This window comes from Lepus europaeus, chromosome 8 (genome assembly GCF_033115175.1).
Source record: "Lepus europaeus isolate LE1 chromosome 8, mLepTim1.pri, whole genome shotgun sequence".
In the NCBI taxonomy this organism is placed as follows: domain Eukaryota; kingdom Metazoa; phylum Chordata; class Mammalia; order Lagomorpha; family Leporidae; genus Lepus; species Lepus europaeus.
The window spans coordinates 58,834,013-58,860,320 of record NC_084834.1 but is presented as its reverse complement, the minus strand read 5'-3'; the positions used below and the strand labels follow the sequence as shown (position 1 = coordinate 58,860,320).

The 26,308-nt window shown below is 41.0% G+C and overlaps 1 protein-coding gene across 4 annotated transcripts in view; it reads left to right on the top strand.

Moving 5' to 3' along the window:
* SYNPO2 (synaptopodin 2) overlaps positions 1 to 26,308 on the top strand; it is a 236,213-nt gene that overhangs the window by 172,013 nt on the left and 37,892 nt on the right. For all 4 annotated transcript variants that reach the window (XM_062199692.1, XM_062199691.1, XM_062199693.1 and 1 more), the window contains 2 exons: positions 21,967 to 22,118; positions 25,102 to 25,904. In XM_062199692.1, the coding sequence (XP_062055676.1) occupies positions 21,967 to 22,118; positions 25,102 to 25,904 (955 nt within the window). The remainder of the gene's footprint in view (positions 1 to 21,966; positions 22,119 to 25,101; positions 25,905 to 26,308) is intronic.

Sequence of the window (26,308 nt, the reverse complement as noted above, 5' to 3'; positions counted from 1 at the left end):
AGGTAGAGAAAAAAAATTTAGAAAATAAAAATTTATAATTAAAGTAAATCATGATTTGAATGTCAGTGCTGGCACTGTGGCATAGTGGGTAAAGTGCCGTCTGCAGTGCAGGCATCCCACATGGGTGCCAGTTCAAGTCCTGGCTGCTCAACTTCTGATTCAGCTTTCTGCTAATGGCCTGGGAAGCTAGAAGATGGCTCATGTCCTTGGGCCCCTGCACCCACGTGGGAGACCTGGAAGAAGCTCCTGGCTCCTACCTTCAGGTCAGCACAGCTCCAGCCATTGAGGCCATCTAGGGAGTGAACCAGCAGATGGAAGACCTCTCTCTCTGCCTCTGCCTCTCTGTAACTCTGCCTTTCAAATAAATAAATGAATCTTTTAAAAATATTTATTTAGAGGACAGAGTGACAGAGAGTGAGATCTTCCATCTTCTGTTTCACTTCCCAAATGGCTACAACAGCTAGAGCTGGACCAGGCTGAAGCCAAGAGCCAGGGATTTCATCTGGGTCTCCCACAGAGTTGGGACCCAAGTACTTGAGCCATTACTATTGCCTTCCCAGGGACATAAACAGGAAGCTGGACTGTAAGAGGAGCAGCCAGGACTTGAATCTGTGCTCTCATATGGGACAAAGTTGTTGCAAGCGGTAGCTTAACCACTGTGGCCACAACACCTTGCCCCATATAAAATATTTTTGAAGAGCTAGTTATTTTGCACACACGATTTGCTAACAAATGGAATTTGAGTGACAGTATTTCCACATTGGTGGTAATCTTTAGCAGTACACTAGCTTACATTGTCTGTACTTCTGATCCAGAGAGTCTTAGCTTTATAACATCTTTGTTTACAGAGCAATAAAAATTCTATAATTAAAATAAAGACAGGCTAAAGATCTTAAAATAATGATTATAGATTTGTCTTTTAGTTCCCTTGGAAAGTATAGTTATTTGAAACTTAATAAAGATTGGGCCACTGCTTGTTATGTTGGTATTCCGTATCCAAGTGCCAGTTCAAGTCCTGACTGCTCTGCTTCTAATCCTGCTCCCTGCTAATGTTCCTGGGGAGGTAGTGGAAGATGGAACAACTACCTGGGCCCCTGTCTTCCATGTGGGAGACCCGGATTGAGTTCCAGGCTCCTGGCTCCAGCCTGGCCTAGTACTGGTTTTCATAGCCATTTGAGGAATGAACCAGCAAATGGAAAAATCTCTTCCCCACCCTTTCTTGCTCTGCCTTTCATATAAATAAATAAAACTTAAAAACACAAAATAAACATAGTAGAATTAATGATGTGGTTCCTTGGAGGAAAATCAAGTCAAAATCTGCCTATTTGTCACATGCATACACACACACACACACACACAGTTGGTTGGCTCCTAACATATTTCTCCAAAGTACTTTATAGGAAAAAAAAGTAGATAATAATATTATGTTTTATCAAATAATTAGCCTAAGAATCCCTGGGGAAGCACATTAAAAATTAGATGCATGGGTTCCAGCCTCAGAGATTCTGTTTTAAGGAAGATAGATGAATAAAACTGGATTTCTGTACTTTGAAATTCCTCCCCAGGAAAGTCTAATGGTCACCATAAGTTACAAACCACTGTCCTAGAAGGCTATCATTGGTTTGTGAGCCTTAATACAGCACAGTCCCAAGCCCTAATGTGCATAAAAATCACCTGAAACTCTTGTTAAAAGGCCAATGTTGATTTCTTAAGTCTGGGTTGGGGGCTGGAATTCTGTACTTCTAACAAGCCTCCAAGTGATTCCAAAACTGTTGGTCTGTGAACCTCATTCACATTAAATAGCAAGGAGGAGGCTTTCTTCCTAACCATTTTATAGGGTACACCTGTCCCCTCACCTACACAATAAGTGTTTTGAGTACTCAGCTGATATTACAGCGTTAATATGAGGCAACATTGTGTTGTGAAAAGATGGCTCTTCCCACAAGCAGTGACTGAGCATTCGCCGTGTGCTGGGCTCTATGCATTTGTCACTTCAGCTTCCTTCACCCCACCTCATGAGGCTAATGCTTGTCTTTTAGCAGAAATCATTTCCTTCAAGAAGCTTCCTTAATGGCCCTGCCATGTGCTCCCATGCCATGCTATTACTCATAAAGGTTAGCATATTGGGTTGCACTTTTTTTTTAATGAATATAAATTTCCAAAGTACAGCTTATGGATTACAATGGCTTCCCCCCCATTACTTCCCTCCCACCCGCAACCCTCCCCCGTTCCCGCTCCCTCTCCCCTTCCATTCACATCAAGATTCATTTTCAATTCTCTTTATATACAGAAGATCAGTGTAGTATATATTAAGTAAAGATTTCAACAGTTTGCCCCCACATAGCAACACAAAGTGAAAAAATACTGTTGGAGTATTAGTAATAGCATTAAATAACAGTGTACAGCACATTAAAGACAGAGATCCTACATGATATTTTTTAAAAATTAATTAATTTTCTATGCAATTTCCAATTTAACACCAGGGTTTTTTTTTTTTTTTCATTTTCAGTTATCTTTATATACAGAAGATCGATTCAGTATATACTAAGTAAAGATTTCATCAGTTTGCACCCATACAGAAACACAAAGTGTAAAAATACTGTTTCAATACTAGTTATAGCATTACTTCACATTGGACAACACATTAAGGACAGAGCCCACATGAGACGAAAGTACACGGTGACTCCTGTTGTTGACTTAACAATTTGATACTCCTGTTCATGGCGTCAGTAATCTCCCTAGGCTCCAGTCATGAGTTGCCAAGGCTATGGAAGCCTTTAGGGTTCGCCGACTTCGATCTTATTCCAATAGGGTCATAGTCAAAGAGGAAGTTCTCTCCTCCCTTCAGAGAAAGGTACCTCCTTCTTTGATGGCCCCGTTCTTTCCACTGGGATCTCACTCACAGAGATCTTTCATTTAGTTCTTTTTTTTTTTTTCCAGAGTGTCTTGGCTTTCCATGCCTACAATACTCTCATGGGCTCTTCAGCCAGATCCGAATGCCTTAAGGGCCAATTCTGAGGCCAGAGTGCTGTTAAGGACATCTGCCATTCTATGAGTCTGCTGTGTATCCCACTTCCCATGTTGGATCATTCTCTCCCTTTTTGATTCTATCAGTTAGTATTAGCAGACACTAGTCTTGTTTGTGTGATCCCCTTTGACTCTTAGACCTATCAGAGTCATCAATTGTGAACTGAAATTGATCACTTGGACTAATGAGATGGCATTGGTACATGTCACCTTGATGGGATTGTATTGGAATCCCCTGGCATGTTTCTAACTCCACCATTTGGGGCAAGTCCGATTGAGCATGTCCCAAATTGTACATCTCCTCCCTCTCTTTTTCCCACTCTTATATTTAACAGGGATCACTTTTCAGTTAAAATTTAAACACCTAAGAATAATTGTGTGTTAATTACAGAGTTCAACCACTAGTACTAGAACAACAACAACAACAAAAAATACTAAAAAGAATAAAGTATTACATTGTACATCAACAGACAGGACAAGAGCTGATCAGATCATTGTTTCTTATAGTGTCCATTTCACTTCAACAGGTTTGCCCTTTGGTGCTCAGTTAGTTGTCACCGATCAGGGAAAACAAATGATATTTGTCTCTTTGGGACTGGCTTAGTTCACTCAGCATGATGTTTTCCAGATTCCTCCATCTTGTTGCAAATGACGGAGTTTCATTGTTTTTGACTGCTGTATTGTATTCTATAGAGAACATGTCCCATAATTTCTTTATCCAGTCTACTGTTGATGGGCATTTGGGTTGGTTCCAGGTTGTAGCTATTGTGAATTGAGCTGCAATAAACATTAATGTGCAGATGGTTTTTTTGTTTGCCAATTTAATTTCCTTTGGGTAAATTCCAAGGAGTGGGATAGCTGGGTTGTATGGTAGGGTTATATTCAGGTTTCTGAGGAATCTCCAGACTGACTTCCATAGTGGCTTAACCAGTTTGCATTCCCACCAACAGTGGGTTAGTGTCCCTTTTTCCCCACATCCTCTCCAGCATCTATTGTTGGTAGATTTCTGAATGTGAACCATTCTAACCTGGGTGAGGTGAAACCTCATTGTGGTTTACTTTTTTTAATCAATCATACAATATTATACTCTTGAATTTAAAAAAATTATTTGAGAAGGAGAGAGAGAGTGTGTGTGTGTGTGTGTGTATTGTATGTATGTATGTATATGTGAGAAAGAGAGAGAGAGAAACTCTGCCATCCATTGGTTAACTCCTCAAATGCCTGAGGCAGCTGGGGCTGGGACAAGGTTAAAGCCAGGATCTGGGAATTCAGTCCAGGTCTCCCATGTGAGCATCAGTGGTAAAGATACCAGTTAGGGTGCCTGTGTCTTATATCAGAGTTCCTGGGTACCACACCTGCCTCCAGCTCCTGACTCCAGCTTCCTGCTAACAAAGGCCCTGGGAGGCAGTGACAATAACTTAAGAATATAAGACTCTTTTTTTTTTTAAATTTTCAATTCACTTTATATACAGAAGAGAAATTTAGTATATATTAAGTAAAGATTTCAACAGTTTGCACCCACATAGAAACACAAAGTGAAACATACTGTTTGAGTACTAGTTATAGCATTAAATCACAATGTACAGCACATTAAGGACAGAGATCCCACATGAGGAGCAAGTGCACAGTGTCTCCTGTTGTTGACCCAACAAATTGACACTCTAGTTTATGGCGCCAGTAACCACCCTAGGCCAAGGCTATGGAAGCCTTCCGAGTTTGCCAACTCTGATTATATTAAGACAAGATCATAGTCAGTGGAAATTCTCTCCTCCCTTCAGAGAAAGGCACCTCCCTTTTTTTTTTTTTTTTAAGGGAAAGGGTTTATCGGGGAACACCCAACAGACTGGAGTGAAGGGGCGGCGAAGGGAAAGAGAGAGAAAGAGAGTATAAGAGAGAAACAGAGAGGAGAGGAACTAAGAGAGAGGAGAGAGCAGAGAGGAGAGAGAAGAGAGATGAGAGGAGCCAAGAGAGGCCAAGAGAGCGCAGGAGAGAAGGGCCAAGAGAGAAGAACCAAGAGAGCAGGAGGGAAGAGCTGAGAGAGCATGTGTTCAGGAACAGGCCCTTTTAAAACTTTGCCTGAGGGCGGGCAGGGAAGCAGGAGCAGCAGATCACATTAGGATGGGGGTGGAGCCTGGCTCAGGTAGCTGGGCCATGTGGCCACCTGGCTAAAACTGCCCCAGTTTCCTAACATTCCCCTCTTTTTATTTTTTATAAAGCAGGATTTGTATGGGATTACATTAGTCCCAAAAGTCCAGGAGGGGTAGAGGGACGATGATCTGTCTTTAGAGCTACTTCCTGCTGATATGGGGCGACGAGGTACTCTTCGCTGGCATGGGGTGATGTCTCAGGCCACTGTCTCCTGGGTGGGGAGCCGAGTATATCCTTGTAGCAGCATTTGGTTGACCACCTGGTTGTTGAAGGCCTTTGTTTGTTCCATTATAACCTGCTGTAAACACTTAGACACTGTAGTATAAAAGACAGGGTGAGAATAGTAACCAATGGTCCTAAGAGTGGCATTAACCAGGTAATGAGAGGATTTCATAGAGGAGAGGAAATGGGGTGGGGTCTCTGGACCCTTGTGGGGACAGTTTGATGGATGTGGCTTAAAGCTGATTCCAGCCAAGACTGGGAGAAAAGTCATTCATCTTTTGTAGGTAGAGGGATTTGTCTGTAGAGAATTTTGAACAATTATACAGCATTAAGTGGGGAAGAGGACCATCAGTACACACAGGTTAGAAGTAGAGCCATTGGTGGTAGAGGTTATGATTACAAAGGAATGAGGCCCAAGTGCGCTAGACAGGGTCTAGAACAAAGGACAGAGTCATTATTAGAGGAGCTAAGAAAGGTGCTGTCTAAGCTACAATTAAGTTTTCTGATTGAGAGGCAAATGGAACTTGACAGAAGGGGCTTGATAATAATCTGGTGGGCTTTAGGCCTTGTAAGTTAAGAGGCCCAGGCCTATCTATCTCTTCACATGGGGTACATCCTAAGGGAGGTGTGAACCTCCTAGGGAAAGGCACTCTGTTGACTTTCATTACTTAGCTGGCCTGGGAGGAAAGCTGGCCAGTTCAAGGCAGGTGGCATCTCTAAAAAGAAATTTACAGTTCTGCCTGCAATGTTGCTGACCCTACTTGGCCGTCCCCTCAGCTGCAGTGGTCACTTTGGAAGCTGGGCTGAGTGAAGAGCTTTTCAGCTTAGAGCCAATAAGATCTGTGGCTCTGACCTGGGCATCCTTCAACTCCAGAGCAGGTCCATTTCCAGTGATCCAACTCTTGGCAGAGCTGCCAGGGCTCTTCACAAGCTGACTTTTGCTGAAGCCCAGACTTACCACATTGAAAGCCACTGCAGTGGACTGGCCTGTTGGGTCTCCTTGAGGGCAGATCACTGTACAGATCAGCCCTTAATAGGCCTGCCACCCATTGCTTCTGATGCCTAGCTTTCTTTTCCTCCTGGTTTGTGTTAAAGCAGACCAGAGGATGCAAGCCAAGGAGGTGCTCAAGTCCCATCTCTAATCTTTGTGGCCTAAACTAGAAGTATGTAGTCACAGGCATGTTCTGGTAGTGGTTTTTCTGAGGTAGATAATGTCCATGAGGAAAGCTATGTCCTCACTTTAAAACTTTCTTTCCTTTTGTTTGGTCTGAAAATGAGGTCTTGCCTGTTTACTGTGCCCATGGCAAAGTAAATCTAGCTGTGAAATTATAATTTAAGCTCTTATTTTGGCTATGCTATTACAGAAAACGTTAGCCATTCCTTTTATAAGATATCAAGATCAAATTTTATATCTTGGAGAGTCCTTCAGAATAGAATTAGTTTCCTACCTCAAAGAGAAGAGAGAAATGAGAGAACAAGTTGGACTTAGAATGGAGAAATGAGGGAGCAAGTCTTAGATTGCCTACTGACAATAGCAATATCAAGCAACCTAATTTTTTTCTCAATAAGCAGGGAACCCAAAAGGATGGGATTACCACTCCCTTACTATTCTTATTGTAAAACTGGAACAAGAGAGGGAGGGACAAAAGACCAGTTGGAGGACAGGGGCTGGAGAGTGAAAGCATGGAGACAATCATTCCCAAACTGATAAGACAGAGAGATTAGACTTTGGACCAGGCCTGGTTCTAAGATAAAGTCCGAATTCCTAGGTGAGTGGGAGAAGTACAGTGAGATAATGAAGAGTTGGGGCTGCAAACATGGAAGGCAGAGATTTTGGCTTAGGCCCTTGACCTCTAGTGGAAACTTTGGAGGCCAATAGGACCTGGGCCGGAGAGCAGAAGGTACAGATTAGATGAAGGACCAGTTTCAGGGGGCAGAACAGAACATGGTGGGGCAGCAGGCAGCAGAGCAGAACATGGCGGCCAGGAGCCAGAGGGAGGGGCAGGACATGGCGGCGGGGCAGAAGAATGCGGATATGGGGGCAGGAGGTTCCTGGCTAGCTGTGGGGTCCCCAGGAGCTAAGGAGGCTCTGAAAAGGTGGAGGGTGGAGAGTTTGGCAGTAACACAGAAGAGGCGCCCTTAGGAGGTGGGGGCCCGATCTTGACCAGCAAGACCTCGGCCGTGGAGCAGGCAGAGAGGAAAGTAGGAGAGAAGGGAGTGGGACAGGAGCAGAGGTCCCAGAAAGCCTGCACATGTGGGACCTCTGACCATTTTCTATCCCTGTGGCAGAAATTCTCAAGGTAATTAGGCCATGCCTGGTTGGAGTAGAAGATATAATGTACGACATGGGCCAGTCCCAGTTTCTTCAAGTTCTTTAGGAGGCAGGCCAGAGGGCATTTTGAGTCCCACCCTCAGGATTGGCCAGATCCCATGGTCTCCCCGGCAGCCCGGGATCTACTAGAATTCGGGCAAGGTGTCCCCTATCCCGGACTTCAGTAGATGGATAAGAGGTCAGTCCTCTACAGGGTCAAGCCAGTGGCGGGATGCCTCTACAGCCGCTGGGAGGCTAATCAGCGGAGAACAGAGCCCACGTGCGCACAATTTGGAGGTCTCTGTCCAGATGGAGAGCTAGCCGGAGATTGCAGAGACTGGGCCAACCCAGAGCAGGGAGGGAGAGCAGGGGAGGAGTTACTTACAGTTGGTCAAGCATGGTCCCTAGTCAGTCTGGGGCACCAGGCAGGTTCAAGGAGCGAGGGGGCCTCGGACCCAGAAAGGGGAGGCGTGCACCCTCAGCTCCCGGGGTTTCGGCACCATCTGCAAAGTGTCTGGTGTGTAACAAATCTTCCCAGGCAGAAGAATCAATTAATTCACAAGCTTTTATTGGGATTCCACTCCCGGATGAAGTCCCCCAGTCCCAACAGAGCGAGAGCCGAGGAAGTCACCAGAATATGAGACTTTTGAGAACATTATTTGTTACTGTATTCTGGAGCCCCTGCCATTGTCTGTCACATAAAAGACATCAGTTAATATGTAATATAATTACTTGCTCAACTGATCATTCAAATGAGGTATCATAAGCAAAACCTCAGGTTCCAACTCCAGGTCCTTAAATAAACTGAACACAGAACTCTGGCTGGGTGATGAAGGAGAACGGCTAAGGGATCTTCCAAGGCTTTCCTTGGCTGGCTGTGCCCCGGGATCTTGTTGGCAAGTTGATGACATTCACAAAGGCTTCAACCAGAAATAAATAGGAGAACTGTGAGTCAAACATAGCAGGGAGCATGACCGGTTTGAAAGTGCATCGACAGTACACATACATGGACACAGAAAGCACTTGGCATGAGCCTCGTTTCCCTTCTTGAAGTACAGGATTTGGAAATCACTCCCCCAGCCCAGTTCAGCTCACGTGGGCCTGCCAAGACAAACCGGGCGCATAGGAAATGCAGCAGCCCTGCACTAGCACCTCAGCTCTAGCACCTCCTCTGCTGCCAGACATGTGTTTATCCCCATGAATTGCAACCAATCCTATACATAGTGAATGTTTTCAAACTTTACGGATTGCCTTGTGATTTTACCTCTCATGGGGCCAGAGGAATGATGGCGAAATGGAATGATTGGCAGAGACAGCTGTGGAGTTGCTTATTGAGTCATGGTATAACCATTGCCCTTACTGGGGAAGATCCAGTGGCTGAGTTTATTTCTGACATCTCATATTCAATGGGACCAGTTATGAGCACACTAGGAATTCCCTATTTATCATATGATAGTCTGTAATAATCTTGTACCTAAAAGGGACTAAGAAAGAATAAATAGGAAGTAGTAGGTTTGGGAGTGCCTGTTGAGCCACATCCTAGGAAACTGAAGGCCAACTTTTGGGTAAAGTTCCAGTTTCTGATAGTGTCATTTAATTGGCACTTATCTATTGCAGGCTTACTGCATGCAAGACGTATTTCAGTTTCTAAGAGATACAAACATCTTTGTGTTGCAACCTCAGCTCTCAAGGAATTTCAGCTAGCCAGTGATTTGGAAACTCAATGGAGCACTTTCCAAAGCAACCTTGACTTTCCAGCCCAGTAAAGATTTTCTTCTTCTCTTTGACTTTTATCTCCACAAAGGACATTGAGTTCCTAGAACAGGGCTGAAACTGTTTGCCTCTCCATCTCCCTTGATCAGAGTGATCTTTAGATGGATTTCATGGTTGGCTTTCCGTGTGCTCTTTCAGTACACAGCCCTTAATAGACTTCTTTTCCTGGCTTCTTGCAGCCTTTCTTCCCTAGGTCAGACCATTCTTCTTGCTTGCCCATGCATTGCTCCTTTCCCCCTCAGATACCCAAGAGGCTAAGGATGTTTGGCACATAGAATCCACGCCCCTTTAAGTCAGTGGTTCTCAAAGCATGGTCTGCAGACATCTGGTGGTCTTAGATGCTTTTAGGCACAATCACTTTTCATAATAATAATAATAAGATGCTATTTGCGTTTTTCACCATATTGACATTTGTGTTAATAGTGCAAAAACAATGGTGGATGACACCTCTTTCCCCTTAGCATTCAAGGCATTGACACTGAACTGTACTAGTAGCCATTATAATCCTCATTGTCATGCATTTGACTTAAAAAAAAAAAACCCGAGATGCCTGTTTCACACAAGGATGTCCTTGATGAAGCAGTACAAGTTTGAATTTTATTTAATTTTTAATATTCTGTATGACAACATGGAAAGTACATGGAAAGCACTTTGGCTGATTAGTAAAATACAGCGTTTATCTTGAGGAAGCATTTGTATAGTTGTTTGAATTGCAAGCAAAACCAGCCATCTTTCTCAAGGGATGTAATATTTACTTTAGAGTTATTGACAACCCATGGTTATTCAGACTTGGATATCAATATTTTCTAGAAAATGGGCAAAGCAGGCCCATCACTTCCAGGAAAACAGCTGACAATTTAAGCTTTCAGGGAAAAAAAAAAACCTGAATTTTAAGAAACTCTTGTCTACTATTGTGAATTTGACATCTTCTCAACACTTAAGATTTTTCTGCTGAAATTGATGATATTATCTTTCCACAGTTCTCTTTTACAGTAAATGTTCAGTGTAATCAACATAACTTTTCTGAATGAAAACTATGCAAAATATTTATAAATTTGTAAAATCTCATTAATGATTTTTTGTGATTTTTTTTTCCAAAATAGAAGCACCATGATGTACCTTATATGTGCATATTTAAGAGAATACCAAGAAGTTCATGGGAAATGTAATTAAAAGATTAATTTCTTTTGGTCTACTTTTTTTGAAATCCAAATATAACCTTTTTTTAAAAATTTATTTATTTATTTGAAAATCAGAGTTACACAAAGAGAGGAGAGGCAGAGAGAGAGAGGGGTCTGATGGTTCACTCCCCAATTGGCCGCAACGGCCGGAGCTGCACTGATCCAAAGCCAGGAGCCAGGAGCTTCTTTGGGTCTCCCACGTGGGTGCAGGGGCCCAAGCACTTGGGCCATCTTCTACTGCTTTCCCAGGCCATAGCAGAGAGCTGGATCGGAAGTGGAGCAGCCAGGACTCAAACTGGTGCCCATATGGGATGCTGGTGCTTCAGGCCAAGGTGTTAACCTGCTGCGCCACAGCGCAGGCTCCCAAAGTATAATCTTTAATACTGCACATTTCTCATGAACTTTTTGAAGGCCGTGTATTGCAAAAATTTTGCACATGAAAATAAATTTATCTTTTAATCCTATTTTCCTGTTGCACATGAGAGAGTATCTCACACCTTCCTCTAATTACCCTGATTCTGAGTCTTCTCAGTTGCTGTTAAGACGATCATGTTTTTAAATTTAGACTTTTACTCTCTGACTTTGGCACAAGCATTAGCTGTAATATCTTCCTGCATACAGGATGCATGCTTCTTTTCTGTTCCTAATATTCTGCAAGCCAAATAAAGAACTTTATCAGAATCCCATAAAATCGATTCAGAAAATGACCCAGATAGTGTCTATAAATGCACAGTTTCAGTGAGCTTTATTTTTTACTATGTTTTGAACACCTGAATGATAGTTGGGAGCTTATAGATTATTTAAATAACTCATTCTTATTATCATAATAATTATTTAGTTGCTAGTTGTATGTCCAGCTAATAAAAATAAACAGAGATCTGGGAAATCCAAATAGTTCAGTTCTGCTCTCTCTTCTTAGTAATGCTGATTAAGTAAACTACTTATTTATCTAATCTTTTTGATGTTTACTTGTGCTTTTTTATGAACTTTTTAAAATAGTTTTTTTCATATTTTACATAAATGTTTATAAAGAGAACCTTCCTATAGTTCAGAAATCTCTGTGTGATCTTTCACAATTTAATCCCACAAAAAAATAGAAAGGATATGGCATGTCCTCCATAGGCCCTGGTCCATCCGTGTTTTTCTGAAAGAGCTGAGATGTTTACATTCTTAAGAACGAAAGGAAAGCAGAGAATACCATTCCATATTTGTCCTTGTTGATTTTCTAGCATCATGGTGGCTGCTTTATAACAGCTCCTACTGATTCTGCCTGTGGAATCACTGTGGTATGCAGATTCTGAAGTATGTAGCCCCATGGATTAGGGACCTCATTCCTGTCAAAGATAGTTATTAGCCCGGGAATCTTTCCAAAGTTGCTACCAGAAATGCTTTTTACTTTTATGGTGACTTGATCCCTCAGGGTAAAGACAACCATCAAAAAGGAGGTTTTTTTGTTTTGTTTTGTTTTGTTTTTGTTCAGTATCTGGACATGTAAGAGGGTACCTGAAAAAGTTTATTTTAGTGCAAAAACTTGTTGATATCCATGCATTTGAGAGGTCTTTAAAAAGTTTATGAAAATTCATGTTATGAAAAGACTGCACAGAGTTCAAAAGGTTTTTGCAACAAAATAAATTTATCTTTTATTCCATTTTCTACTAATTTTTGAATTACCCTCATATGATTAGTGACAGAAACAGAAACACTCATAATCTTTAAATGAAAATCTGATATGAGAATAGACTTTTGAGCTTGAATTGAGGTATTGAATGTAGAATAATTAAAAAAATCCTAGTGTCCATGTCCATTTGCACCCAAGGTCTAATTTGAATATACAGTTTAATATTTATTCATTATTTAGACAATTTATAGAACTGAATCCCTTATTCAGTTCTCTTTTTAAGATTTATTTTATTTGTGCCAGTGCCGTGGCTCACTTGGCTAATCCTCCGCCTTTGGCGCCGGCATCCTATGTGGGCACCAGGTTCTGGTCCCAGTTGTTCCTCTCCCAGTCCAGCTCTCTGCTGTGGCCTGGGAGGGCGATGGAGGATGGCCCGGGTACTTGGGTTTCTGCACCCGCATGGGAGACCAGGAAGAAGCACCTGGCTCCTGGCTCCTAGCTTCGGATGGGTGTGGCTCCGGCCACAGCGGCCATTTGAGGGGGTGAGCCAACGGAGGGGAGACCTTTCTCTCTGTCTCTCACTGTCTAACTCTGTCAAATAGAAAAAAAAAAAAAAGATTTATTTTATTTGTTTGAAAGAGTGACAGAGAAGAAAAGACAAAGAGAAAAAGAGATTTCCACCTGCTGATTCACTCTGCCAGTGGCCTAAATGGCCAGGGCCGAGCCAGGCCAAAGCCAGGTCTCCCACACGGGTGACAGGGGCCCAAATTCTTAAGCAATCTTCTAATGCTTTCCCAGGATTATTAGTAGGGAGCTGGATCTGAAGCAGTACAGCCAGGACTTGAACCAGTGCTCCAATATGGGATGCTGGTGTCACAAGTGATGGCTTAACCTGCTGCACCACAGTGCCAGCCCCATCGTATTCAGTTTTTATGTACTTGCCAATCAGTGCTGTAATGGAGAAAAGCCTTGTTACCTTTTAGGAATCATCTGCTCTTCTCCGAGAGCACTGGTCTAAAACAACTCTGCATGTTGATCATCATCTCACTTTTCTTCCTTGTAAGGTCTTCACAACATTTTTGCTTCTGTCACCATCAATTTCTTAGTATGCACTTGACAATGATCTGTCTAAACATCCTTTTTTGTCCTCCCATTTTAATTCCCTCTGTGCCCTTCCTCTTCAATTCTGAGAAGATGATGACATCATATAATTATGTGGCATAAGTTTCTGAATTATTTGTTACTGCCATGAAATATTAACCCCCAAATGCTTTTTATTCCAAATTTTTAACTTGAGAAACAGTTGCTCCTCCTCTTTTTTCTTCTGTTTGCCCTTAATTCTGTAATCAATTCAAGGTTGATTTTCAATAAATAGAATCGTTTAAATATCTAGAAGCGCAGACTTTAGGAAGGGCCTCTGGGAATTATTTCAAACAACACTGTAGAACTGCTACCTAAGGGATGAGCAGCATTTGACACAATTGAGAAACTGGAGTGGGGATGGGGGAGGGTAGGTGTTTCACCTAGAGGTTAAGACTCCAATTACACTTTCTGCATCCCATATCACAGTACCTGATTTTTATACCTACTTCCAGTTCCTGGGAAGCAGTGGTGATGGCTCAAGTAATTGGGTTCCTACAACTCATGTGGAATTGAGTTCCAGGCTCCCTACTTTGGCCCAGCCCAGTCTAGGTCATTGCAGGCATTTAGGGAATGGAACAGTGGGAGTGCTCTCTCTCCCCCGCCTTCATAAATAAATAAGAAAATAAATAAATAAAAATTGGGGAGCCAGGAGGCCACAAGCTCACTACTGGGTCTCGGGTTATATACTTTTATTTATTATTTTATTTTATTTTTTGAAAGAGTTACAGAGAGGTAGAGACTTAAAGAGAGAGAGAAAGAGGTCTTCCATCTGCTGGTTCACTCCCCAAATGGCCACAAAGACTGGAGTCAGGAGCCATGAGCTTCATTTGGGTCTCCCATGTGGGTACAGGGGTTCAAGTACTTGGGCCATCTTCTACTGCTTTCTCAGGCCATAGCAGAGAGCTGAGTAGGAAGTGGAGCAGCCAGGACTTGAACTAGCACCCATATGGGATGCTAGCATTGCGAGTGGAGGGATTTAACCTGCTGTGCCACAGTGCCAGTCCTTTGGGTTATATATTTTTAAACTGTGCTCTGGGATTAAGAGGCTCCCAGTAGAACTGCTGAATCCAAGTAAAATCATCCCCTAGATCTGTTCCAGTCTAATGTCTCACAGTCTAATATCTTTCTGCATTCAACTGAATCCCAAAAACAAGTTTCTTGCAGGGCACACCTGCTGTGTTGAAACTGTGTCACCCCTACAATTCTAGCTATGGGAGAGTCTGTGAAATGTTATTTTATCTTCTCATCCTCTGCCACACACAACGAACAATAGAAGTAACCTGGGAAAGAGGCTGAACAGTCCATTCAAAGCGTTTGCCATTGTGTTCCCCAATGATAGCTAATTTACTCACTTAATATTTACATTTTTTATTTTTAACCTCATATTCTAGATATTTTCTCAAGGCTTTTTTCTTTTTTTGCATTTTACTGCTTGACTTTCTGCACTATTCAGGATACAGTTTTGCTTTCTTCAATAAAGATTTTAGTTAGGTTTTTTGTTTTTATTCTGTTGTATTCTGATTTTGTTTTCTTGTCCCAAAAATATCATATAGCCATTTGCTGTGTGATTTGTAGAAGTAATGTGTCACTGTAAACATGAGTTCCCAACAGCTTGTGAACTCAACTTTTATACTAGGAAACATCCCCTTTAAGGGATAGTAAGCCTCACCCCCTTTTTCTCAAGATGTATCAGTTTATTTGAAAGTCAGAGGTGCAGAGAGAGGGATAGACAGAAAGAGGTAAAGAGTTCTTCCATCTGCTGGTTCACTCCCCAGATGCCTGGAACAGCCATGGCTGAAGCAGGCTGAAGCCAGGAGCCAGGAGCTTCATATGGGTCTCCCACATTTGTGCCACCTTCCTCTGCTTTTCCCAGGCCATCAGCAGGGAGTTGGATAGGAAGTGGGGCAGCTAGGACACAGATATGGGATGCCAGCATTGCAGATGGTGGTGGGTTTACCTGCTACACCACAATGCTGGCACTGGGATACCAAATCCTTATAAAGTAGAATTATGTACATATTTCTAAAGCTTCAACTGCCATTATCTTTGTTCCTGCTTTGCCTCCCACTGACCATTTCCATGTCAATTAATTGAAGAATATTGTACCCAGGGTTTCTGTTTCAGAGGCCTCTGGGGTGAGGGAATGCTTATTAAATTTTGTCTCACAGACACAAGGAAATTTACTCAAATGCTCAAAGTGGAAAACTGAGGAAGGTCTGCAGTTACAAAAGAGCTGCCAAATCACAGACTAGTTTTGGTTTTTATTAAAATATCTTAATCTCTAAAATTGTAGTTGTTGTCTGCAATCCACATTGTCTCCCTCTCTCAGTTACTGCCGGGTCCCTGGAATTTCATGGTATGGATTGAGAATAGTCCCACATATGATAGGCTATACTCCTGCTAATTTTCTCTTTCTTTTTCCTATATTTCAAGTGATTATGGTAGGGAAATTAAAGGCAGAAATTGTCTTGGTTCTACTCTTAACTCTGACATTTTCCAAGAGGACTTGTTAGTAAATTGTACATGAAAATGTAGCTTCTGAGGTAAAATGTAGTTCTTCTGACCCCAGGCTGACATAATTGACATTATCCACAATGCAACAAAGCTTAAATGCAAGGCTTTACGTGAATTCAAATTTTATACCTGCTTTCCAATTAGTCCTGGATGATTTGGAAATAAAGATATAGAAACAGAAGAGGAAAAGGAGCTATTTTTTTTTCCATTTTGCCAAGGATTTTTTCTCCCTAAAACTAAATTAACATAGCTAAAACTCTTAGATTTATGCTATGAAATGCAAATAATGTTTTCAGTTTTCCAGGCAAGTCTTAACCTTCCATTTTCCCTTGGTTGCAGTAAAAAAAATCTTTCCTTGAATGGATCAAGAAGTGATAAGCAGTGGAACATGGAATTCAGTAAATGTTTACATTGCCAATATCTCTTAGTTTTGTGGCCTCATTAAACTGAGAGATACTGAAAGCAAATACAGTATTTCATGGATAAGAACTCATGTTGGATGTATTAGATGTGGAATGAGTGTTGGGGTCTTAAGCCTGTGGCTAGCCCCTGACCAGCAGGAGCAGTACAAGCACTCCCCGTCAAGGCGAACGAACGGGAAAGGTAAGGTCGATGGGTCAAGAGCACTGCAAGCACCATGAGTTCTGTCGAAGCAGGAACTACTTTATTGAGGAAGTGTACAGGCTTATAAAGCTTACAAAAGACATGCACAGTAGGGGAGCCAATCAGTGAAAAGGTCATGCAGGCGTGGGTGGACCAAGCACAGGGGCATCTTAAGCAAAGTATAGGGATCACACACTGTCCACGTGTCTGGAACCAAAGCAGACCTATCCCTGCCGGTGGTCTGACCTTACATAGCTTAACCACAGCAGCCGCAAACACGCCCTTCAAACATCCGCCAGGCGCCATATTGTAATGGAGATTTTAGGCAATGCCCAACAAATGAGGTCACTAAAAGATCTTTCTCAAGGGAAAGGAATTACATTGTGTGCTCACATAGGTATATTGTGTCAAATCACAGTTTGCAAATGATAATTTTTCTCAATTTTGAATTTGTGATGCATTGAATCATGGTACTACCTATATTCCAGTCTTTAGATAGAACTATGTATATAACTTAAAATATTAAGGGGATGACAAAGAAGGGAAACAAGACACAACAAAACCAAACTTGTCTTTCCTAACCATTAGTTCATGGACTAAGCAGGTAAATGTTTATCACCTCTGCCCTCTGCCAAGTCCCTCTGCTTTTCTCCCTGAGTTTACTTACTGCCCATGCCAGTTGTTCTCACAGTACTTTTCTCCTTTTTCTCTCCTCATTCTAGGGTTTATGGTAGAAATTTTAGACTGTTGACTTAAAATGACAATTTCTGTATTGATTAAAGATATAAGCTCTGGAGTCAGATTCCCTGGGTTTAATTTCTGTACAATTTTAGGCAAAGTATCTAACTTCTCTAATTCTCAGTTTTCTTATCTGTACAATAATGGTAAGGCAAGTCCATCAGTCCATGTTCAAGTGCAAGCATGTTTACATTTCTCATGCAGGTTTTATAAGGATAAGTGATATAAGGATGAAAAAGACTAACCAAAGTAAATGTTCAATGAAAATAAATTATCTATTTAGTTATTTATATTATTTAATTATATTATTATTCATGCTGGGAAACATAATGAACAAGCCTGCCTTCATCCATTGGTCAGTTATGCAGTGCATATTTACTGAAGGAAAGAGATAAAACATTAGCTTAGATTATGATGAGATAATGCCAAAGATCAGAATAAAAACTGAAAATAAGTGGCAGACGTTCGCACACATCTGGTAGACTAAGCAGTAACGTTTTCACAGTTTTGCTTCACTGGGCATGTTCGGGGGAGGCTGGGGAGTGGCGGCAGGAAAGCAGCACACATGTATTCACTATTCCTTATTCCTTTCTTAAGCACTCAGTAAGCTATGGGCTGTATGTACATGGAGCTTTCTTTGTTTCTATTCTTCATTAACTGTATAGACACAAAAATTTATTAGTCCTATCTTGCACATTAGAAAATTAAAGCACAGGGTGGTATTCAGACAGCTAGTAAGCATTGGAGCTGCAACATTGAGACGCAGGGCTTGTCCCCTCAAGAGCTGATACTCTTTCCCACTATCATGTACATTTTATGACTGTAGGACTAATGATTAAAGGAGTAGATTCTTTTCACTGATAGAGAATTGCCATTGTCAATGCCAAACAATTTGTATATCCAAACTTGCTGTTGACAGTGTCTCATTTTCTCTTTTTTATGTATTTTTAATAGAAAACTTTTATTTAATAAATATAAATTTCATAAGTACAACTTTTGGATTATAGCGGTTTTTCCCCCCATAGCCTCCCTCCCACCTGCACAGCATTTCCTACTCCCTCTCCCATCCCATTTTTCATTAAGATTCATTTTTAATTATCATTATATACAGAAGATCAACTTAGTATATACTAAGTAAAGATTTCAACAGTTTTCACCCACACAGACACACAAAGTATTAAGTACTGTTTGAATACTAGTTTTACTGTTAGTTCTCTTAGTACAACACATTAAGAACAGAGGTCCTACATGGGGAGCAAGTGCACAGTGACTCCTGTTGTTGATTTAATAATTGACATGCTTATTTATGACGTCAGTAATCACCCAAGGCTCCTGTCATGTGCTGCCAAGGCTATGGAAGCCTCTTGAGTTCACCAACTCTGATATTATTTAGACAAGGCCATAAGCAAAGTGGAAGATCTCTCCTCCCTTCAGAGAAAGGTACTTCCTTCTTTGATGGCCCCTTGTTTCCACCAGGATCTCACCGAGATCTTTCATTTAGGTCATTTTTTCGCCAGAGCGTCTTGGCTTTCCATGCCTGAGAAACTCTCATGGGCTTTTAAGCCAGATCCGAATGCCTTAAGGGCTGATTCTGAGGCCAGAGTGCTGTTTAGGGCATTTGTCATTCTCTGAGTCTGCTGTGTATCCTTCTTCCCATGTTGGATCATTCTCTCCTTTTTAATTCTATCAATTATTATTAGCAGATGACAGTGTCTCATTTTCACAGGTGGGAATATTTTCAAGAGATGGAGTTTTTACTCAAACACATAATAATGTACAATTATACAAATTATAAAAAAATACAAATTATACAAAAATAAAAATTACATATAATATATAATATACATATATAATAAAAATTATACAAAACATAAGGAAAGGACCTTATAAACACTGGTAGATGTTTATTCTTTAGAACACCACTATGAACAGCACCTGATTGATGACATTGGTGATTGCAAGGGACATGTCTGGGCATCAAGGACTCTGTCACACCATATTTATTTGAAGTAGTGGTTTTATGAAAAATGAAGATTAGCTTTTGGAAAAGTTTTTGTAGCAAGGCAGGTCTCACCCTATTTAACATGGTTCTTGAGGGAAAAATATTTCCTGCTGTTCAGACAAATGTAAAAGGGCAGCGAACACAATGGCAGCAGTTGATTCTAACTGTTGACCTCAGAATGTGTGCTGTGAAGGAATGCTAACGACTCGCACCATGATGCATTGGCTTGTTTGGATACCATGAAAAGCTCCACTTGACAAGCATAATGATGAACTGCACTTTTCCTAGCAAGCAACACATGTTTGGATGATAGACAGCTCTGTTAAGGTTAGGATTTATTTATTCTCCAAGAATGAATTTTTCATCTGGTTCTGCAACCCTATGAAGCTGTTCAAAACTCAGACAATTCATTGCTGGTAAAGAGAACCCTCCTCCACAAGGCTGGGACTTGGTGGGTACAGAGTATAAGCCGTATCTATTTTATCAACATAAAACTTCTTTGGTCTCTAAAGGATGAATTTTCTATTTGGCTTCTAGTACATCTAACCCCATTATTTAATGCCTCAAAGTAACCTTACTTTTTAAATAAAATTCAGAATTATATGTAAGCAAAAATCTCCAACTCTCACTTAAATGGTTATTGTTGGATATTGTCTTATCCTTGACAGATTAACAACTCTTTCTGATCCTTTATTTTAAATATTTTATACAAAACAAATATGCTTGGCAATAAAGTGAATGTTTCCAGAATCATGTGAATATACTTTTTCATTGTATTCTTTGTTTCCATGTATATAGCTTGGGAAATACTGAGTTCATTTAATATTTTCTAATAAATCAATATATCCGTCCTCCAAAAAGGTAATGAGAATGATTCATCAGAAAAGAAAAAGTCCTTCCACAGATTATAATTTATGACTAGAAATGGTGGTCCATCCCAAAACAAAACTAACTGAATTGCTTCAAATTTCAGCAGTGCCATTTCTTGGGCTCTTAAAGATATTCTTTGGCTTTCAAAAGTGTCATTTAAAATGTAAACACACTTGTAGATGTACGCTTTAACCCTATATCAGTTAACATATTAATTATTAACCAAGATCTTAGCAGGAACTAGTGGGCAGCTATGAAAGATAAATTGAAATATGTTTCATGCTTAATCAGAAATAAGCTTGGCTATGGAAACATTCTTCAACATGTGATGCTTACCTCGGAACTCAGAATTTGAATTTTAATAGGCAGAGAGGGATTATTCATGGTAGAAAATGCCTAGAAAAGTATCTGAAAGTTTTGTAAATTTGAGATTTTATAATCACGAAACAAAGCTCATTGAGAACTAGTAAGCTTTTAAAATATAAAACGTAATCTAAGCACATTAGTATCAGTATCCCAGCAAGAAGTAGGTGGCATGCTCAAAGCGATAATTCAAGATAATGTAATGTGGGCACCCAAAGCAGACTTGAGAGAACTAACTAATGATAACGAAGGACCCAGAAACCAAGAGCATGAAGCTGTTGTTATCCTTAGACCAGAAGATGCGAAGGGATAGTGTGTGTCATTGGAACACAGTGAGAGTTAAGGGGCAGACTGGCTGGAGTTGCGACTCTCCAGACAGAAGGACGGAACCATTTCCCAACAACAGCCCAGCAGGTCCTGCAGGGAAAACGTGCATACTCTGGTCTTTCATTGCCCTTGCTTTTTGATGTCTTACTCTTGCTTCCTATTGACCAAATCCAACCAGGAGCCAGAGTACAAGGAAACCCAGCCAGTGTGGTTGTGAGAGGCCAGACCTCCACACTCCTGCAAGTGGAGGATGGAGATTGGGCCTGGAAGGGCAGGTGAAGAATAACTCATTTTACACTTATAATTACATGGGCTATCAACCTCTCCTTAAGCCTCTGAGGAGCTGGAGGGAACCATCTGCCATTATTCTACTCCACTGAATTTCTCATCTCCCATGGTATACAGTTCTCATTTAGGTTTTTATTCATTTGTTGTTCTACGTCATTCTGTACTAGAGTATGGTGCAGTCCTTACAGCAAGGCTATTTTATTTTTTGCATAGTAATCTTCATCTGTCTTTTTTGTTGAAGTTTGCTTAGTACCATGTCTTAAGTAGTTGATTTCAAGCAAGGATCCCTACCATCCTGGCTACCTGATTTTCTCAGGGAACTAGGATAGTTTTCATGGGTTTAATTAGGTGTACAGAAAATGACAGGGCTCCTCAGACTAGGAGCCCTGTCCGGCATCTCCTTACTGTCACAGTGCTTCACCTTTCTCGGCAATGCAAGGGACTTTCTGAATTCTTGGTAATGAGAGAAATCACTTTCTGACTGGGATAAAACTTCACAATGTGAAATAATTATTTTAAATGTGTAATCAAACATCTCATATCTTTCCCTAAACTTCCTTATGCTTTATTTTTAGTTCCTTTAAATTGACTTAGTTTCCTTTGTTTGCATCTATCTATGTGCGATGTCATGACTTAAATATTGACATTTTGGTACATAATCAATTTTGTGTGTGTTTGGTTGCAGGGGGTTGGGGAGAAGTGTCTAAGATGGTCTTGTCGGTTAACAGGTGAATAAAAGTCAGGGTTTGTTTTAAAGTTTGCAGATGCTGTTTCTCGGGAATGGTGGGATGGTTTTCAGAAGCTGTATGATTTAACTCTGCCTCCTTTTTTCCTTCAGATTCGAAGCCAGAGCAAAGCCTCTGGGTCTGGGCTGTGTGAAGGGGATGAAGTGGTTTCTATCAATGGCAACCCTTGTGCAGATCTCACCTATCCTGAAGTCATCAAGCTCATGGAAAGTATAACAGACTCTCTCCAAATGCTCATCAAAAGGTACAAAAGATTCGTTGGCATATATTTTTTTTCTTGTTAGTGGATAGAAACAATAACTTCTAGTGCATACTATGTGCTATTTGTCCTTTAAGGGGAAATTGGTGGTGTTTTGTAGAAAGTCAGTACGTTTTTAACAGAAACACTCCAGTGCATGAAAAATGAGCCATTCTCTTCTACTGAACTTTCTGGTTAATTGAGAATTAACTTTAAAATCGTATGCATTTTAGAGTACTCAGTCTCCTTACAAGACTCAGTGAAGTGAGCCTTACAGGGGTCAGAATTTTGCTGTGGGTCAAGATCACTCATTAATAATTAAAATGGTGGCTAACATCTGTGACAGCAGAGGAAATCTAGCATTATTGGGATTTCTCATCTCGGTATTTACTCATCAAGCCCAATGTGTAAGGCTGTTGGGTCCCACTTGTTTGTAAAGCTGCTTGCCTTTTTTCTCTTATTTAAAAAAATATTTACTTCATTGCGAGAGAAAGAAAGAACAAGCCCTGATCTTCTGGTTCACTCCCCAGAAGTCCACAACAGGCTGAAGTCAGAAGCTGGAAACTCAATCCAGATCTTCACTGTGGGTGGCAGGGACCCAGTTACTTGAGCGTGCATTGCTGCCTCCCAGGGTGTGCATTTAGCAGGAAGCAAGAGTGAGGAGCAGGAGCTGGGAATTGAACTCAAGCATTTCGATGTGGGATGTTAGCATTTTATCACTAGGCCAAAATAAGAATATTGCCAAGTGTAGTTACAATGTTTGCCATTAACATGAACAAGCCTATTAGGTATTTGAAAATTTCCATCTTTGAGAACGTGTAATCATTTCCAAAATGGGGTAAAACATCTTTTCTAATTTATTTACTTCTTAGTGTCTTTAGTGACGCAATGAGGCCAATTTCACTGAAACACCTTTGTCATCTGGGACTTCCCCTGCTGATCCTTGTTTTGATTCTGATAGCTATCATGGGGGCAAATCCTTGGCAGTTTAAAGCTGAATCTTAGGTACATATTTACCCTCAGAAATAGGCTGGTTACTAGTTCTCTGCTGCTTTTAATAACTGGAATCATGCTTTTTACTATTTTCTCTTGAGTATTTTGACTTTTTATAAAATACATAATTAATTGATGGGATTTATAATAGAATCCCAAATTAAAATGAGTCCTGAGGCCGCAGCAGCAGCAGCATTGTGATCACCACCATCACCACCGCTTTGGGTGCCTGAATATGGTTTCTGCAATTAACTATTTCTCCTATTCCTATTACCATAAGCTATCTCTAGAGGACAGATGTTTTACTTTCCTTGGACTATTTCTAGATTATTATTTGTTAAAGCTCCTTTCAGGCTAGGTCTCTATTATCTTAAATTTTATTCAAATAAGATAAAAATAAATGATTATATAATTATAACACACTAGTTGTGGAACTGAGTACCTAAATAGATAAGGAAAATGATTTGAGGTATACAGCTTTAATCGCTCTCTTTCTGTCTCTCTGTCTCTCTTACTGCTCTGTCCTGCTTTTATGATTTTTAGCCACGAATATACTTTGTGTTTTATCTATTGATAAATGTTTATGTTTTTCTGGCCCATTTGCCTGTATTCCAGTCTCTTCTCAGCTTCACTATTGCTTGCTAACATAACTCAAAGTGATTTAATCTGCTTCAATCCCAAGGTCTTTGTAAATTAAAACTCTCTGACCTTTTGATACCTTCAAACTCAATTTTCTAGCATATATTCATCATTTCCTATATCAGCATGATCTAATTTGCTGTTATTATGTTTTTAAATACTATATCATAATGTTTTTATAAATACGATTTTATCAAAAAGATTTTCAGGTTACTTGCATGAAGAAAACAGCATTTTGTTTGTTTTTGTTTGTTTTGTTATTGCAGTCAAAAGCCAAGTTACAAGTAAATATTTGGGACCTTCGTCTGAAGTTTTACTATGACATAAATTATACAGTGGAAAGAAGTGGGAGCGCACGTCCTTCAGTGGATGTTCTCTGCATGAGTCAGGGTGCATTCTGAGGGAGGAGATAGCCATTTCTGCTTAAAAAAAAAAAAAACACCTTTTTTAAAAAAGCCTTGTAACAAATGAAATCATCTATGCTGTTCTGTGAATGGCGCTTTTCTTCTGAAAGCATGTAGAGTTTAGGGTTTTAGAGAAGTTGTTCGATTCTAAACTGACATGACTTCTTGTCACAAACCCAGATTTGCACAGCCAACTGGGAATGGTAACGGTCAAAAATCAAAAGGATGTGGCCAACAGCTCTGGGGTCCTTGGTTGAGAGATAAAGGAACAGTATGACTTCCAAGATTCCAAAAGGAAAATGCTGCAAGAGACAGGTTCAGCTGGGAGAAGGGGAGACATCTCGAATTATAAATACTCCATGACTTCATGATTCATTGCGGCATGGAAAGGATTTCTCTTTACACAGGAACACTGGGCTGGGGTCCATTATTACAAAACACATGCTCACCAGAGCTTAAAACACAGCTTGCTTTTCATTCCTTTCAAGAAAACACAGCCTCCAGAGGGGTAACCTGAATCATCTGTAATTCAAGATTGACATGAAGCTGCTAGATACGTTTATGTGACTTTGTGGTGTCTAGACATTGAAACGTTTTGTCACATGATAGCAAACATGGTTATTTGGAAATACCCAAGTTATTGCAGATCGTAGGCATCCATGTAATTATAGCGTGTACTTTTTCAAAACAAAAGCTGAATTTAAGATGGATTTAGGTTTCAAAATCTTTTGTAAGCCTTTTGTTGTGCTGCACCAAAAGCATATATGGACATTCTTTAAATAACAATATGAATATGTTGCCAATTTTAGTTTTCAAATATGTGGCTGTTGACATTTTGGAGGGAATATCTTGATTGCACCACACACATCTTAGACATCATGAATGTCAAAAAGTTGTGTGGCAGGTGTAGCATGCTCCAGTTTAACTGCATGGATTTGTTTTTCTTTGTGCAGACCATCCAGTGGGATGAGTGAGGCTTTGAGCTCTGAAACCGAAAACAAAAGCCATGAGCAACTCACACAAGAGGAGTATGTGGAAAGCACCACTCTCCAGATTCGCCCAGCCACAAACACCCAGCACAGAGAGCTCTTCGTGGTACCAGCCAAGGTGGCAGTTAACCCAGCTGAGGACCAAAGAAGTGGTCCCGGTTGTTCAGGGAACACTGAAGAAGAAACAGGCCTCAGCTACCGCGGGGCCCCCCGAGTGCTTGACTCCCAAGGGGGAGACTTGGCAGAAGAAATTATCCTCCGGGAAGGAGCAGGCGCTGGGCAGCCAAGCCCTGTGGTGGAGCTACAACTGTCCCTTTCACAGCAGAGATCCGAGGGCCCCGTGCTGGCTCTCTTGGGAGCTGAAAAATTTAAATCTCCTGACCCACACCCTACTTTACAGCACGACAAGATTATCCACATAAATTCAGTCGCTACTTATGAGAAGCCAGACCCTTCTCTGAGGTCCAGCAAGATAATCCAGATCTCCAGTGGCAGCGAGCTGCGCGTGACCCAGGGAAGCGGAGCAGGAGACGCGGGGCTGCCCCGCGTGGAAGTGATCCTCGACTGCTCTGACAGGCAGAAGACGGAAGGGTGCAGGCTTCAGCCAGGAAAGGGGTGTGTGGATTCCCCAGTGGAAGGAGGGCAGTCAGAAGCACCTCCTTCTCTGGTATCCTTTGCCGTCTCATCAGAAGGCACAGAGCAGGGAGACGCTGCGCGCTCGGAAAAGGATCACAGCAGACCTCACAAGCACAGAGCGAGGCACGCAAGTAAGTCCTGCACGGGCTCAGCCCCTGGGCTGTCAGCAGGGGCTCGGGAGGGGAGGGCGTTTTGCTGCTGCTTTGCCTACTTGACACTTGCTTTTATAAAAGCTGACTTTTATGTCTCCCATTGGATTTTTTTTTAAAGAGTGATTAATGCACGAAATAACAATTGTGAAATTGTTAAGTATACTTCACAAATTCTGCCTGGGAAGCAGTGTGTTTGAACTTCATAGCAGATATAAAGATTTTTCATGAATTTCTTTTTCACTCCAAAGATACAGGCACAGTCCAAGAAAATAATACTGTCAGTGTGTCTTTTCAATTTGTCTCCCAATGCTGTACTATTTCATGCTGCCACAGCATAAGAGAGTGTTGTGGGAGATCACGTGGTGTCTGAGTTTAAAGAGGTG